This window comes from Neopelma chrysocephalum, unplaced genomic scaffold, assembly GCF_003984885.1.
Source record: "Neopelma chrysocephalum unplaced genomic scaffold, ASM398488v2 Primary Assembly neopelma1_85, whole genome shotgun sequence".
Lineage (NCBI taxonomy): Eukaryota > Metazoa > Chordata > Aves > Passeriformes > Pipridae > Neopelma > Neopelma chrysocephalum.
Window position 1 is genome coordinate 7,540,566 of NW_020897747.1, and position 15,774 is coordinate 7,556,339.

Genomic DNA, 15,774 nt, shown 5'->3' on the forward strand with positions numbered 1-15,774 from the left:
GTGGCCTGCAGCAGGAGAGATGAGAAGGAAGATGCACAGGGAAGTGGCTGAGTTGATCCCCTGAAGTCTTCCTATTTCATTTGTGCAAGTCCAGTAATTTCATGGTTATGGGCAAATAGAAAGGAGTGGAGAGGGCCGGTGCTCTGAGTCTGCTCTCATTTTAATAAGCAGCAACTCACGTGGGTAATTCCCTTGATTTTTAATTGATTAACTGCACCAATCATTTGCTGACCACTGTAAAAAAGTCATAATCTGGACCACAAGGTTTATAGCAGGTCTTCTAAATGAGTTTAGTTCAGAAGCAAGAAGGAAGTTGCTTGGAGCAGAAGACAGGACTCTGTGCAGGACTTAGGCAGGAAAGCTGTTGGCAAACGCAGAGAAGCTCAAAGAGATAAAGCCTGGAGAGGTGATTTTCATGGTGAGTTATTTGTGGACAGGCATCTGTTGTGCCAGAAGCAGGAGTGGGATGTGTTTGTTCAGCCTGACTCCAGACATGCTGGCTGAATGTATGGGAAGCTCACTTCCCGGTTTCCATATACCCTCCCTGTTTCCAAACGGATCCTCCACCCTGTGATACAGGGACATGGTAACAGGTTTCTTTCCTGCTCTTCACACCAGTCATGCAATTGGAGGCTCCTCCATGGTGGGATTCACATATTGACAGCTGTAAGCAGATGAACTGAGCTCCTCCAGGTTTGCCAAAATGCATTTTCTTGCCTGCCCAAAGCCAGGTACAGCCCTAATTCAGTCTTTTGGAACTCTGCATCCAGTCTTCTGTTTTCCTTCATGCTGGGATGGTGAATTATGGTGACAGATGGTGACAGAATTATTCTCATTCAGCAGACTTTGTCCCTAAGTTTACTGTCATATATCAAAGATGCGAGCAACAACTTGTGGAAACTGCCCATATCTAAGCAGAATAACCTGGGGCATTAAGCGAAGGGTTTTTTTCATCAATCATATGTGTATTTGCAATAATAACAAGAATAATTTCCTTTAATGGAAAAACATTTGTCACAGACAAAAGAGTTCTTGACTTTCAAATGCTCTGCAGACATCTAATTAAGTGAACTGAAAATCTGTTTATTAGTCTTTGTGTTATAATCATAAGAACTGATCTGAGTGGGCATTGGCTCAGGACCTCCCATCACCTCTGGAGATTTGGGATATTTCATTCAGGTCCGTTGATCTGTTTTGTGGGTTTTTTCCCCGTATCCATCTCTTCCTCGTCTTCCACTTTGAATCCTTCTCTGTGGGTGGGAGGATACAGAATCCTTTTCTAGGATTTTAGCTCTAACTTTCGTTGGCTTTGAATGCCAGAAGTGGGTGCAGGGAAGTGCTGAGGAAGGCTCTGTGCTTCTGATGCGTTTCATTTGGCTGTAACATCCTGAAGGGTTTCCAGCATGGCAGAATTGAGGGGCAGTCATTGCATTCCAGTCTGTGTGGCAGGTTCTCCATGCTGTTCATACTCATCTGTATGGACGTTGCCATACCAGGAATGTTTTTTGAGGCATTAACGAAGACAGTTGGGCAGAGAGGCAAGGGCATTATTGCTGGGCTGCTGTTACGTCCTTGCTCAGGTTCTTTTAGGTCTGTTGTGTTTCCCATGTCATCCCAGAGATTCAGCCAGTAGTTTCCTCCTGAACCTCCTGGGCAGATGCCCATTAACAGCCTGTCTCCCTGTGCAGCACAAATTCCAGACCCAATTCATTGGTCCAGAGACCAATGTACAAGTCAGCAGCAAGTGGTCTGTGGTCAGGAATTTGGGGAGAGACCATCACACTGCTCCATGGATGCCCAACCTCATCCTTCTCCATGGGTGCCCAGCCTTGTGTGGATTTTTAAAGGAGCAACAACTTTATGCCTCACCTTCAGTTTTGCACAAACATGTGCATGTTTCCCACTGGGATATTGCCTCATATATTGAAGAAGATGAGAAATCATCCATACTTCCTGGGGGCTTTTCATTGGGACTGTGTCCCCATGAATTGCATTGATGGCCTCCTTAGTGCCTCTATCTCCCCCAGCTCCCTGCCATCCAGACCCTCCCAAGGGGGGCGAGAGCTGAGGTGGAAAGTGTAGTCTAGGAAAGTTTAGCCAAACTCTTCCAGCTGCAGTTTATTGTATCTATTTTGCTGATATCCACCCTTTAGATAAATAGCACTCAGTTATACATGTTGTGAGTCTCTTGATGTGGTTTAAAAGGCTTGTATTAGCCAAGCTAATCTAACTCCAAGAATAACCATGGGAATTTGACTGTATCGGTTCCAGCTTGAATCAGTCACCCTGTAGTAAAGTGAGAATTGCCTTCCTGGCTAAAAGTGTAACAACAGTGAAACTTCAAGTCAGTTGGTGGGGATTCCCTCCCCCTCCTTTTTTTTTTTTTCCTCCTTTGAACAAAACTCCTGCCCATGCCTGACCTCAGGCACCCAGAGCTCTACCTACAAGAAAACAAAATTTCCCATTTTCAATAAAAAACATGTCTCTGTAGGCAGAAAAGTGAGTTAGCTAGCAATCCGCAAAGCTATGGTCTATTTATTTACCAGGCTGACTCCCTGATGGGGAAACATGTGGGATCTTTTAACTACTTCTCCTGCACAGATGTTTCTTCTACTCCCGAGTTTGCTCTTGATCTTTGGTTTGCTGTGCCATATGGTGAAAACGCTGGAGATGTTCTGTGCGGGGCAAGAGGAAAAGGATTCTGTGTGCTTAAAACAAAAACAGTAAAAATAATAATAATAAAAGAAATTCTGGCTGCTTTTTCCCCAAGTTAGCAAAAAAATATTTTTAAAAGGAAATCTGTTGAGCTAGCAAAACCACTGTTAACTTGCACATCCTCGCTGTTGGACATACAGCACTGATGAGATTAAATGTGGGTTGATGAGCATCCCTCCGCCTCCCCCAGCTTTTGCTGCCACTTTGGGTATTCCTATTGACCTGTAGATCCAGCTCAGGTGAGGAGATAGGGGTTCTGCAAGGGCAAGTAAGATGACTGCTTGCTTTTCTTTCCTTACCTTTTTCAGAGGCCACAGGGGCTGTGGACTGTGCATTGAAAGACATCTCTCCTGGTCTGTTGGGAAGGAGCCCCAGGGCTGGCGGGAACTTTGGAGTTACCCCGTCCAAGGGAGCTGGGGCTTCTGTGTAGGGAGAGGGCATAGGGCATTGCATCATACATCTGACGTGGGGGAAGTGAAATAGAATGTTAAGATTTGGGTACTTATCTTGGTAGCACATGTGCTAAATGAGAGCAAAAGATTGCAGAGGGTGAATAGGGGGGCAGTTTTTAGGGCTGGAGTTGGTGCTTTTTGGGCAGGTCCATGAAAATGCCATTGTAGCAGGTGCATCTGCAGTCTGAGGTTGTGCCTGCCTTTCAGCTGGTCTTCAACCTCAGTGGCACTGGTCCATCCAGTCTCATCACCCCCCAAAAAATTGTAGGGCTCATTTAGGAATGTCAGATCAGTATGCAGCTTTCCTAGGCTTGTTTCCCTAGGAAGTCACTGGTGGTCAGCTGTCTGCTCCAGCATACACACTGGGGTAATAGCCATCAATACCCCTTTGAGCTCCTCAGGTTGAAAGCTTGTTGCAGCTCTGCAGTAGGACAGGATCCTGAGCCTGGACAGCTCTTAGGGGTGCGTTAGAAACAGGTGGTTGTGGTGGGCTGGGTTTGGAAGGTGGTGGGGCAAGATCTTAGCTGATGTGGGTGAAACTCTGGCTCAGGTCCTCCATAACCATGTGCTGAAGGGTGCTTGTCATGGGCTGAGAGCACACTCACCTTGAGCTGTGCTTTCTGGCCATTCGTGGGGCTGCTGTTCTCTGGGATGCTCTGCTCTCTGAGGCCTCCCTCCCTGCTGTCTTTTCTCTGTTGCTGTCCTCCATGTAGGGACTGCAGTGGAAGATATTCCCCAAAACTCCATCTCTGTCTCCCTGGGAAAACAGGAGTGCTCTTTCATGCTGGACCAAGGCAATGGGCAGTGTCTTACCAGAAAGACAGAGCAGGTGTTTTATTAAATACGCTTTAATCTGGTTGCTTGAACAGCATTTTTAGTCGGGCGGGTGGTCTGTCACATGGTCAGGTAAAACCTGTGTCTCCACCAGCACAGGCAGTCTGTGGATAGAGACAAGGCATGTGTTTTGTGACCAAGAATGGGAGCCTAATTTTAGAACAGCAGCGAGGCCAGGCTCAGATGTCAGCCTGGGCCCTGTCCCAGCTCCTCTGTGCTGCCAAAAACTTGCCCTCCCTTTCTTGGAGTGAACTGTTTCATACCTTTTTATGTATAGGCTCCCCTGCAATGAGGCAGAGTAATTCCTGCAGTTGCTTTTGTTAAAACCACACACAAACCAAGAATTCTCCTCATCCCTATGCAGCCAATCCATATTTTCCCCCTAAGATGTTTGTTGTGCTTCCTTTGCAGATGCAGCTTCTGGACAAGTTCCCTATTGAAGGAGGCCAGAAAGACCCCAAGCAAAGAATCATTCCTTTTCTACCAGGTAATGCTGTGGGGAAAGCCCTAAATAAGATGGGTGAGAGCAGTTTGTGACTGCAGTTCCCCAGCTACCATCTCTAGTGCTTTTTGTGACCACTCTTATAAATGCCTTTTCCCTGGGAGCTCACACATCCAGTCTTGTGATACCAGACCTCCACCTCTTCCTAAAATAACTGGCATGGTGTTTAGGGCTCCCAGGGGATCTTACATCAGCTGTTCAGATTCAGGTTGGCTCGTGCCCTGCCCCACAAAGGGATTTGATGTCTTCTGGGAGGCTGTATCTGTGGGGCACAAACAGGCAGCCCAAGCTCAGGCCACTAATTGGGAGACCACTGAAGACCAGAGTCAGAGTCCTTGTCATTTCTGGATTCTGTGGCTCTGCAGACACTGTTACTGTGTAATAAGGAATGAATAATTAGAGTTGCCACTGGGTTATAAAGGAAACTGAAGGAAAGTTAAATGCAAATAGGGATTTCTGCAATGCTGGCCAAAAAGATAAGTAAATATCTTTTGGGGCTGAGCCACTGTCCCTTTGACAGCTTTCGGAGAGGGCCTGGACGTGCTGGATATCCTGTCCTCGGGGTAACAGCACACACTTCTACACAGCTTCTTCCAGCAGTGGCTGCAGGGATAGCATGGGGAGAGGAGCCAGACCGCAGTGTGCTCTTGGAAGTACGCGCTCTGGCCAGCTCTCCATTGTCTGACTGCACGATTCTGGCTGTTGGCTTAAAGTTTGGCTTGCTGCACTGCCTGCCAGGATAATGGAGTATTTTCAGCCTGTTAAAAGGTCTATTCTGTCTTTAGCTATAAAAAAGCTCTTCCCTTAAGGTCTGTGAAGAGAAGCTGGGATAAAAGGGCTTAGTCCTCTCCAGGAGCGTGCTGCGGTCCCCAGTGCTGTTTGCAGGCAAAGCAGCTGCTCCAGATATGTGGTGAGCACAGCTCCAGCACTAGCAGGGAAGCAGGGACTTGGAAACCAGCAGCACAAATACATGACAGAAGCATCGTAGCTGCAGCAGGGCAGAACAGCCGCCTGGCAGCCTCCATTGACCTCGTGGAAGGCAGTCCCAGGATCAGGGTTTCCTCTCTGCAGTGTTCTCTGCTGCATCCAGACTCTCTACAGCCAGGGGAAGGTGGTGTTGCCCTCCATTTCCAACCTAGGATGAGGAGAGTATTCCAAGAGTAGGCTCTCTTTCCAACTGTGTCACCAATAAACTCATAGACAAGTCATTTTGTGAAACCTCTGTGTGATAAGAATGGATACTGCTGGCCTGCCTTTCTTGCTGGAAAGCATTTTGAGATCCTTGAAAGCACTGTAAAGGAGTGCAGATGGCTTCATGCAAGGTGCTGTAGCAAAATCTCTGTCTGCAGGTAGCAGTTGTTCCTCCAACATTGACTGCCAGTGGCCCATTTGTTTTATTATATTCTAGAAAAATGTTGGCTGACTGCAGGTGACTGTCTGCTGCTCAGTCTTTGTGCAGATCTTAGTGATGAGTGTCCTCATATACACGTGCACGATATTTGGGGAGGGTGAGATAAACCCCATATGCCCATTACAACACTTCCTGCCCTTCCCACCCTCCAGGAACATGAGGGAGATGGTACTGCCACATGTCCTTGAGGGGAAGAGTTATATCTGGAAATCATTTGGGTTGACTTAGTGTCCCAAAGAAAGAGAATCTGCCAGAACAGAATAGACCTCAGCTGTGTTTAATTTAAAATTTCTGTGATATATGTTCTACTTTTGATATCGAATCTCTGCCTCTTTCTTGTTGAACTGCAGAGCAGCCCTTGTTGCTTTACCCGGGAACAAGGTGACTCAGCTAAATGTCAAACAATGTCAAACTCCGTTAAATAAACTAGCTGCCATAATTAGAATACGCATGGCATTTCTGCAGCTGGAGACGTGGGTTACGGAAACGAATACCTACCCATAAACTCCCTTAATTAAAAAATGGCAGGGCAGATGTTTGTACTTAAATCCTACTTTATGAAGATGTTATGGTCTTGTTTGTTGATTGTGGGCCTGATTCAGCCAAGATGGAGTGACTCTGCATGCTGAGTTCTCAGTACCAGGGATTTGCCTGGTTTAGGAAGTTGACAAAGGCCATCCTGTGACTCCTGCTTGTGAGCAATGCCATAGTGCTCTCCTGAAACAATAGTTAGTGTTTAACTGTATTGGAAACCTTTTACCTATAAAATCAAGGAAGGTGTAATGGAGTTCAGAGCCTTGCTCCCCAAGGAGAGACCATACTGGGTTCAACAGCAGGGAAGTACAGTTTTTCTTTCCTCTAGACACCTTTATCTTGTTTTTATCAATTTCTTTCTTCATATATATTTACCCCTACTTCCCTCTTACACAAGTAAGGACTCTATTGCTTTCACTGCCATGAAGAGGTGCAAGGAAATGATAAGCAGTACCAGGTAGTCCTGTAAGAGATGTCCTGTGGACAATTTTGTAGTTTTGTTTCACTTTTTGAGACTCACTTCTGTGCCTTCAATTTTTATGTGATTTTTTTAACCATACTAAGAGGGCAAAACTGATATTTTTGTCTCCTTTCCTCATTTTATCTTCTGCCCATGAGTTTTTCCTTTCTTCTCCCTGATTTCCCATTTTACTGGAAAAGTCTGCATCGGGGGAGGTTGGGCAGAGGAAAACCACATAAAACCCCCTGTTTGTGGCATGGCCAGAGAGGATTTTGATAGCTGGTGGTATATTTTTTATTTTTTTTTTGGAGGAAGAGTTAAAATAAAATTTGCTGGAAAAATCCCTTTCTAGACCAAAGATGGTTTGTCGTTCTTAGGAGACATGGATGAAAAATGCTGTTTGACTGTACCAGTGTGGCTGTTGGTTGAGTCCATTTGCAAAGCATCGATTTCTCCGTCATCTCTCCTGCTGCATATCTGAAGAGTAATCTTTGGATTATAGATGTGAAGTTTTGCTCCTTCCCTGTCAGGCCCTTTTATGTTTGCATCAGCAGAGAGAAGGGGTTATGGATTTGGGCTCCCTATTTCAGGGATCTTGAGGTAATTAAAGAAGGAATTTCAGCTGGAAGGAGAAGATCGGTCTACTGAGCTTCTGGAGAGCACAATGGTAATTCAAGTGGCAGAGACAGGGCAATGCAACTCTGAGATTAACAGTTTTGCAGTTGACCCAGGACTCCAGGGCTTGCATTGTTTTTCATTTCTCTTGGCACTAAGTGGGAGAGCCATCTGGAGACAAAGATGAAGTTGGAGGGATGTCAGCTCTTCTTGCTCCACTGTATCTTCCAAAATGCAGCCCTGGGGAAAAGCACTGCATGGCCTGAAATCATCGTGTTGTGCTGGGCTGCAGACCCCTGCCTTGGAGGGAGGCTTGGGCTTTCCATGTCATGGAGGGCTGGGCATTGATGATGGCAGCCCCTTGCACTTCCGATCCAAATTCCAGCTTGATTCCTGCCTGGATTTCAAGCCACTTTTGACTCCCAGTGGACAAACAGGAGTTTTTTGCATAGGATGTGCTTGAAGGAGAAAATCCTTGCTGGATGCTTGCTCTGCAGTTTCCCTGCTGCCTGGAGAGGGAGACATCTTGCTCGAGGATTCTGCTTTGTGTACCTGGTTTTCCTTACCCTTGGGAAGCTAAGTCCTATCCAGGGGGACCAGAGGGGTCGGTGCAGGCTAACCTACCATCTTGGTCAGGCAACTGCAGGAGCAACATCCCAGCCTGGCTCCAGTCCCTGCCTCCAGTGCTTGGGAGTCTCTGCCAGAGAGGCACCTTCTCTCTTCCTTTCTTTCCCACTCAGGTTTTCCTCCTCCCTTGATTAGGGTAAGGAAAGAGGAAGCCATCTGGTTTGGGGCATATGCTGCCAGCAGAGCTTGGTGGCTGTGTGCCAGGGCACTGGAAGGGATGCCAGCATGGTGGATGTCGTCAAGCCACTGCCTGGCCCCGCTGTGCCCCAATGACCTGCTTTCCGACTTGCTTTCCCCTTGAGAAGAGAAACACTTTGGCACCATCTTAGAGGGGTCTCTGGGACTTTCTCTGTTCTTGGCCCCGAGGCAACAGGAGCATACAGTGTGCCCGCTGAGATGTTTTAGGGACAGGCAGCAAATACAGGGCAACAGAGATCCTTGCAGGTAGTGCGAGTTCAGCCCTGTATTTTGCTCCAGAGCTGTGTCGCTTTGTTCCTGCCGGCAACAGTGGGTGGGAGTGGGGTGAGCTGATCCCCACTGGGAGAGCTTTGCCTGACTGCTTAATCTCTGGGCAAGGCTCCCAGTTTCCCAGAGAAGTCCCAGTCTCTCCCAGCCTGAAGTTTGCTGGGGGCTGTTCCTCCAGCAAAGCGGGAGCTGGGGGAGTGAGCCCCAGCCGAGCCTGGTGCCATGTGTGAGTCAGGAGGGCTGCGGGAAGGGAGAGGTTCAGTCGGAGAGGGCGCGGGCAGCCAACCCAGCACCGCCCAGATACTTGGGGCAGGTGAGGGGTGCCGGCAGGCAGGAGCCTCCCCATTTTGCACAATGCAGGAGGATGGGGAATAACCTCTCGCCAATGCCGGCTGGGACTTGCTTCGCCTCTGTTTCTGCCACTCGCGGGCTGCAGTGGGGAAGGAGATCTGCCGATGAACTGCATCCCAGGTGCTTATGTCTGCTTTTTGGTTTTGGTTTGGTGTGTTGGGTTTGTTTTTTTTCCCCTCCCCTTTCCCGTGCTGTGTTTTGGACAAGAGGAAGCTGAGGAAAAAGGCTTCAGTAGGGTTTTTTTCAGTAGGTTTTTGTCCATGGTGATGAGAGCAGGTTCTTTTTCCTCCCAGTGGTGTATATTCCAGCTTTGCTCCTTTTGTTTTGCTCTGGGCTGGAGGAGAAACTGTTTTGTTCAGAGATCGTGTGCTGGAGCAGAGATAATGGGTTCATCCTAACACAGCCAGCACTGCAGTGACCTTCAGGTCCAGCCATTCATGTTCCACCTGTGTAAATTGAGACCAGGATCAGCAAAATTAGGATTTGGCCATGTGTAATTTTGTCAAAGGTGCTGCATTTCAGCGATGGTCAGTGCATGGAAAGCATTTTTGACATTTATTCTGCCAACCTTGGGAGAAAGGGGGACAGGCACACACTGGCTGAGGAGGACCCCTAGAAATTTCAGAGACATTCTTACTGCAGACAATGTTCTCCTTTGGAGAGGTGGTTGCTAGCAAGGCATTTAAAAGGAAATGCATTCCCTGTCCTAATGCTTAGCTGGATTTTATATGCAAATTTCAGATTTATTTTTAATTTTTTATTATTCTGTCCTGCATCACTCTGAGCCAGAGCAACAAGTAAATGATTTTAACTTTTATTTGGAGTAATTTTGAGTTCCTGACTCATACAGAAATGAGCAGTATTTTAGCAGTTCAGAGCCAGTCAAAAAGTAGCTTAAAGATTAGAAAAGCCCAGGAGAAATCAGATAAAACTCTTTTTATCAAGTCACATCTTACCTTTTAGATTAAAATATGAATTAAGGTCTTCGAAACAGTGTTCCTTTAACATGCAGGGGTAGTCTTGCAGGTATAGGCACACACACACACAGAGCAGAGTCTCAGATGTCTGGTTTGCTGAGCCTTACCTGTGCAACACTAATAACTAAGATATTCTGCTGTGCTTTCCTTGAATATGAGGCAGCAAACTCTCAGATGGAGGAGGAGGGGCTCTGCCCCCATCCCCTTCCACCAACTTGCAGTAAGGCAGCATGGCAGTCCCCTGTCCCCGTCTCAGAGGAGCTGCCAGGGGGTGGAGAGGTGACCCAAGGCACTGCAGTGTGAGATCCTGGGGGCTTGAATGGCTATGGAAAACATTTTGGGGGCCACTCCATAATGCAGTATAGTTTCATTTTAATCCACGTATTTTAAGTTTTCCTGCCTGTTCTCTGAAAGGGGAGAGTGCTTCCAGGTTTAATGCAAACTTACATGTGAGCCTGGGTAGTGTGTTAGCAAGACAGCTAACAGGTCCTTGGCTTCTTTCCACTCCATCTTACTTAGGACTTGGGTGATGCCAAGCTTCTGGTGAGCTGCTCTTCAGCAGCTCCTATTGTTTGAGTTAGAGGTTTCTATTGTTTCTGTCTATTTTCTGCCTTGCTAGGAGAGCTATTGTGGAAAATTCATCTCCTGTCTCTCACAAGAGGAGAATGGATTTCCTGTCGGCTCCGGGGCTTGAAGGGAAAGCAGGGGCTGCTGGGAGGAAGTGGCTGTTCCTCAGCCAGGCAGCGGGAGGATTGATGATTTTGAGGGGAACAGGCGTATTCTTTTCTTTAGGCTCCATGGAGATATTTTTAGGGTTTAAGTCTTTTCTAGTTAAAAGGCAAGTCGTCAAGTATGAGGTCATAGGATGCCCTTAGGCTGCTTCCTATTGAAGAAGCTGTGGAAAAGGCACAGCTTTCAGAGCTGCCTGCTGAGGAGGGGCCTGTCATGAGCCCCATGTAAGGGATTGCAGGGGGCTTCTGGCTTTCCATGCTGAGCCTGTTTCACAAGCATCATTAGGCCTTCTGGAGGTCTTCGGGCATTAATAGGGCATGAGCCAAGGTCCTGATTCCATTACAAAAGGAAGAGAAATAGAAAAACAAAAATAACAGTGCTGGCATCTGCACAAGTACCTGATCTTCTTCTCTCTCTTTCAGTCTCTTGTGAGTCCTTTCTCAGCACACAGATCCAAAATCCACCAGCTGGCAGCTGTAATGAGGGGCTAGAACAGAAAAAGCCTACAGAATATTTTTTGGGGGGCTTGTAGCTCTCCTCTCACACAGGTTAAGAACTGGTATTTTGCTCAACCAGAAACCACCTGTGGGCAGAAATCAGCATATGCAGATCACGATGTGCCTCTCATTAGACCATTTGAGTCTCCTGATAAGAATTTTGTAATGATCAAGCCACAGTTTCAAGGGAAAACAAAGAAAGGAAAGGGATTTTGGTTTGGGTTTGCTTAAAGCGAGCTAATGGATTTTATTTTTTTTTCTTTTTTTCGGTGTTGGATGTTAGACTAAAAGGTCAGGACACGTTTTCAGTGCAGTCTAGCTGCTTGGACTCCTCGGGGAAATACACAGACATTTTTACTCAGAAATTAGTTGGATTTTGTCTCTTGTTTTTAAAGGCAATAAATAAACACGATTATAGACTTGAAAAGCAGTTTGAGCTGCATTGGGCTTGTCATTTCCTCAGGCAGCCATTCCAGATGAGTGTGCCCTCTACTACTATAATTACTTTTTAAAAATAACTCTCCAAGTCTGTAATCTAAAGTGGGTGGTATGTAGCAAGTCTGAGAGCATTTTGTATTCAACCCACAGACTGAGGAGAGAGTTTGCTTGTCTTCATCTCTGGTTTGAAATCTGACTTTTTCCCCACAATCCATTAACAAATGGCCCATACAATGAAAGTGCTTTTTAACCCGGGAGTCAAGCTTGCCAGCGACTCAGATGGCTTTGCAGCCCCACAGGCTCTAGATATTCCCTCTGGATATTACTTATCTGCCTGATCTTGTCTTTGTTGTATTTGAATGTAAGCTGCCTGGGCAATTGAGAAGAGCAGAGCCCAGCTGAGATTCACAGCTAAGTAATAGTTGGACCTCTGTATGAATCTGTTTTCTGCCCACTTTGCCTTTTGGCTTGGCCAGCTGATTTATTTATATACTCACATGCTTAAAATAGGTTGTGATTATTTTTTTCCTGTGGATTGGAAACAATGAACCTGGGAATTTGCTTCTTGATGGCAAGTGATTTATCCGACTTTTCTCTACCTATTAAGTTTTTCGGGTGCTGATGTTCTTTAGTGTAATGTGTTTGCAGACCTCCGTGCTCCACAATACAGCTTTTTTCAGGCTCTCATGAACACCTTTGTCGTTACGCATAAGGGGATCTTTATACTCAGTAGCTGAGTGAGGGGATAGTGCAGGCAGGGATTTGTCAAACTGAATATATTTTCACTATAATGAAATAACCCATGGCAGTGTCTACTCCCCTGTGGGTTGGGTTTTTTTAGAGTATAGTCCCGTTTAATGGGAAAGCTGATGTAGAGAGAGGGAAATAACATGGGAATTAGAAAGAGGAAACCAAGGGTAGGTAGATGAGGAAAGGAAAGTAAGTCCTAGAAGTGGGAAATTCAATCCTCTTGAGCTTCTCTCACTCAGAGAGGTGCTAATACAGGCCCCAGGCTTGTACTCAGGATTGAGGTGATTAATGTTTGCCCTCAAATTTCCGTGGGTCTGAAGTTAAGCGCTTTCACCGTGTCGTTTTCTATCAGGGTTTTGCCACCTCTAAATAAAGAGCAGAAAATTACATCCCTTCTGCTTTTACATCCTAAGCATTGGCAAGTTCAGACTTGCAAGTTCCTTCTCATAGTCAGGGCTCTGAACAGCACAAGGCTGACCTAGAGTAAGCAAAACATTTGCAAGCTGGTTTGCACTTGATGGGGTTTTATTGGAGGTGTTATGCTGGTGGAAGATGTTTTTTCACTGAGTTCACTGTAAGATGTAATTGCCACCAAATTCTTCCAATTCTTCTCACCAAATGCAGGATAGATTGATACACTCTGAGGCAGGGAGTAAAACCATCAGACTGGAGTACAGGGTAAAGGCATTTGTGCCTATTCCCACTGGGCAGTGTCGTCACTGCTGGTCTATTTAAATGATTAGATGCAGAGAGCAGAAGGGAAAATATTCCTGTCTTAGTCCCACCTCCTACAAGACACAGCACACGCAGATTTCTGTGTTTAGCAGATTTCCTCTTGGGAAGAGAAGTCTCCTATAGATAATAATCCTTTTAGCAACATCTCCAGTGAACGAAGCTTTGTCCGAAGAACAAAGAAAAAGTCGCAAGCTTGAAATATGCCTGAATTTCCTGAGTGCGCTCGCTGCTGTGTGCAGGCAGGAAGCTGTGTTAGTCTGGTTTGGATGTTTGCTCTGAAGTGGCATAAACAGAGTGTCAGGTCTCCTGAGATCCTGATCTGACCCACGGTCCAGGGAATAGGGGTTCCTCTGAGCTGCAGCTGCGGGGAGGACTGCCATAGTCGTGCAGCACTGTGGCCATGTCCCTGACTATCCCATCTCCCCTCTGGCCATGTCCTCTGAAGATTCCAGGTACTTGCAAGAGGCAACAGCAGAGGTGAGTGGTGCAGTCACGGTAGACCCAGCACACGTGAGTGTTAAGCTGCCAGCCAGCAGGGAACTCATTTCCTGCACAGTTATGGAAACAGCTGATCTGTGACATTTTAAGAAGGGGAGAAAATACAGGGCAGGGGAAGGAAGGCCCCGGCTATGTAAATATTTACTTTTGCACAATGTCTCAGCCATCCCCTTCTCCCAGGGTCTGGGAGAAGAAGGTCTTGCTTGCTACTGGCTCTTGCACATGGTAACAGGGGATGGGAGAACCACCAGTGGACTGCCCACAGCTGGAAGGAGTACACTGTCCACCAAGTGAAAGCCTCTCTGATAGAGTGTGATACTGACCTGCTTGACCCACCTGCTTCCTGCTGCATCACACAGCCAGTGATGTGCTGCTGGACCACCAAGAGCTTGCTTGAACCACCTGCCTCAGCCTCCTTTCCCACTTCTTGGTCTTGCTCTAACAAAGCCAAGCTAATGAGGTACCCCTTCTCCCTCCCAGAGAGCAGCCATAGAAAGGATGTTGAGAAAATTAAGGCATGAAGCTTTCCAGAGTAGTGCTGCTGCAGGCAGTTGAGGTGTCCACGATCTAAGGATTGCAGCATCTTGTGTGATGCCATCACCACATCACATGCCCCCCACCAGCCAGGTCTGGAGCACACATGAGCTATGTTGCAACCAGGAGAGGCACTCACTAGACCTAATTGAAGAAGACACTTGGACACAAGTCAAAAAAAAGACCCTCAGAGTCAGGAAAAGGCTTTTATTTTGGTCATGGCATTGTTCAGCCTGATATATTATTGGTTTTCAATTTCTTTCCTTCACCATAGACAAAAGTGTTATTTTTTTTCCACCCCTGTCAAAGAGAGGTTGAATCAACTCTCTCTGGTTTTTAAATGCTGCTCAGTTGTCCTCTCATTAGCTCCCCTCAGCTGTGGTGGTGGGTGCAGTGCCGCGCAGATGCTGTATACGTTTGACATGGTATCTGACCACTAGGGCAGCTCTGAGGTCCCTCCCAGGTGTACCCAGTGGGTGAAGGGAAGGCTGTGGTGCCTGAGGTCCAGTTAGTCTGTGTTTGTAGCCAGGACTGTACTGTGTAAACTGTGTTTCTGCAGTAGGGCAGCCCATGATGGTTGTGTCAACAACGTGACAAGTACGTGAGGAAATGCAGTGAGTCCCAGTAATAGTAACACCAGTTCACTGGTGGGTCTCAGTGTAGTCTGTTCTCCCAGTAATGCCTATGAAACCAGAAGAGTTGGAATCGGTGGGATTCAAAGATTTGTTTCATGCAGGTGCTTGATGCGGTAACATAGGTAGCTCCAACCTTTTCCCCTCCACCTCTTTCATCAAGGAAATACTGGCTAAGCTCACTCCCCAGAACATACACCGTCACTCAGGGAATAAACACAAGGGATTTGTGTTGTGGGTTAATTCTGCTGCTGGAAATCAAACCCCATTCGTGGTCAGATGACATCTTTCTTGGAAAGGGACCAAGGTTAAGAAGACAAGGAAGGCAGGTTAGTTAAAATATGTCAAAGTCTCTTGGGTGTAAGTAAAGACTATAAATAAAAGCCTTTTAACTTGGAAAAGAACTTTAGAGTGATATGATCAGGCTCAATTTAGTCCAAATATTGCTTTATGCCATTAAGCTGTTATCAAGTTTTGGTTCAACTGCAATAGTTTTATGGCTTCAGTGCAGTGGGAACAGTTGCAGCCTTTATGCAAGTAAAGCATTTCCCCTGAAAAGTTTGCAGGGAAGACTGCTGTATTGTGCAGGAAGCTGGGAGTGAAACTGCCTGGAAATGAATAGCTGACCTCTAAATCTTTTTTTTTCCCCTCTCCATTCCAGTGTAACTACCCAACCTAAGGATTTATATCATGAACAATGAAGGGATTTAAATGAGGTTTAGTTTTACATTCCTGTTAACGAATCCTCAAACTTAGTAATAAAAGCTGAACATTTTTACTTATTTCCTCTTAAGCTGCAAACATGTCTGATTCAGCAGTGTCTTGAGATGATTTGTCAGGATGAGAAAATAAGTCACATCCCTCTTCCTCTTGGGATTAATAGAGAACAAGAGTAACCCTATACCCATAATATTATTTCAGTTGGGCTTGCATAATAGCCTGGAAATGGTTATACTCAATGCAATGCTTTGTAATAATGATGTTTCATCCTTTGAAGTTGGGTTAATTCATGTCA

The 15,774-nt window shown here is 46.2% G+C and overlaps 1 protein-coding gene across 3 annotated transcripts in view; it reads left to right on the top strand.

Annotated features, from left to right (window-relative positions):
- The window catches only part of SH3PXD2A (SH3 and PX domains 2A), a 249,853-nt gene that overhangs the window by 69,753 nt on the left and 164,326 nt on the right, over positions 1–15,774 (top strand). For all 3 annotated transcript variants that reach the window (XM_027692136.1, XM_027692139.1, XM_027692138.1), the window contains exon 3: positions 4,413–4,488. In XM_027692136.1, the coding sequence (XP_027547937.1) occupies positions 4,413–4,488 (76 nt within the window). The remainder of the gene's footprint in view (positions 1–4,412; positions 4,489–15,774) is intronic.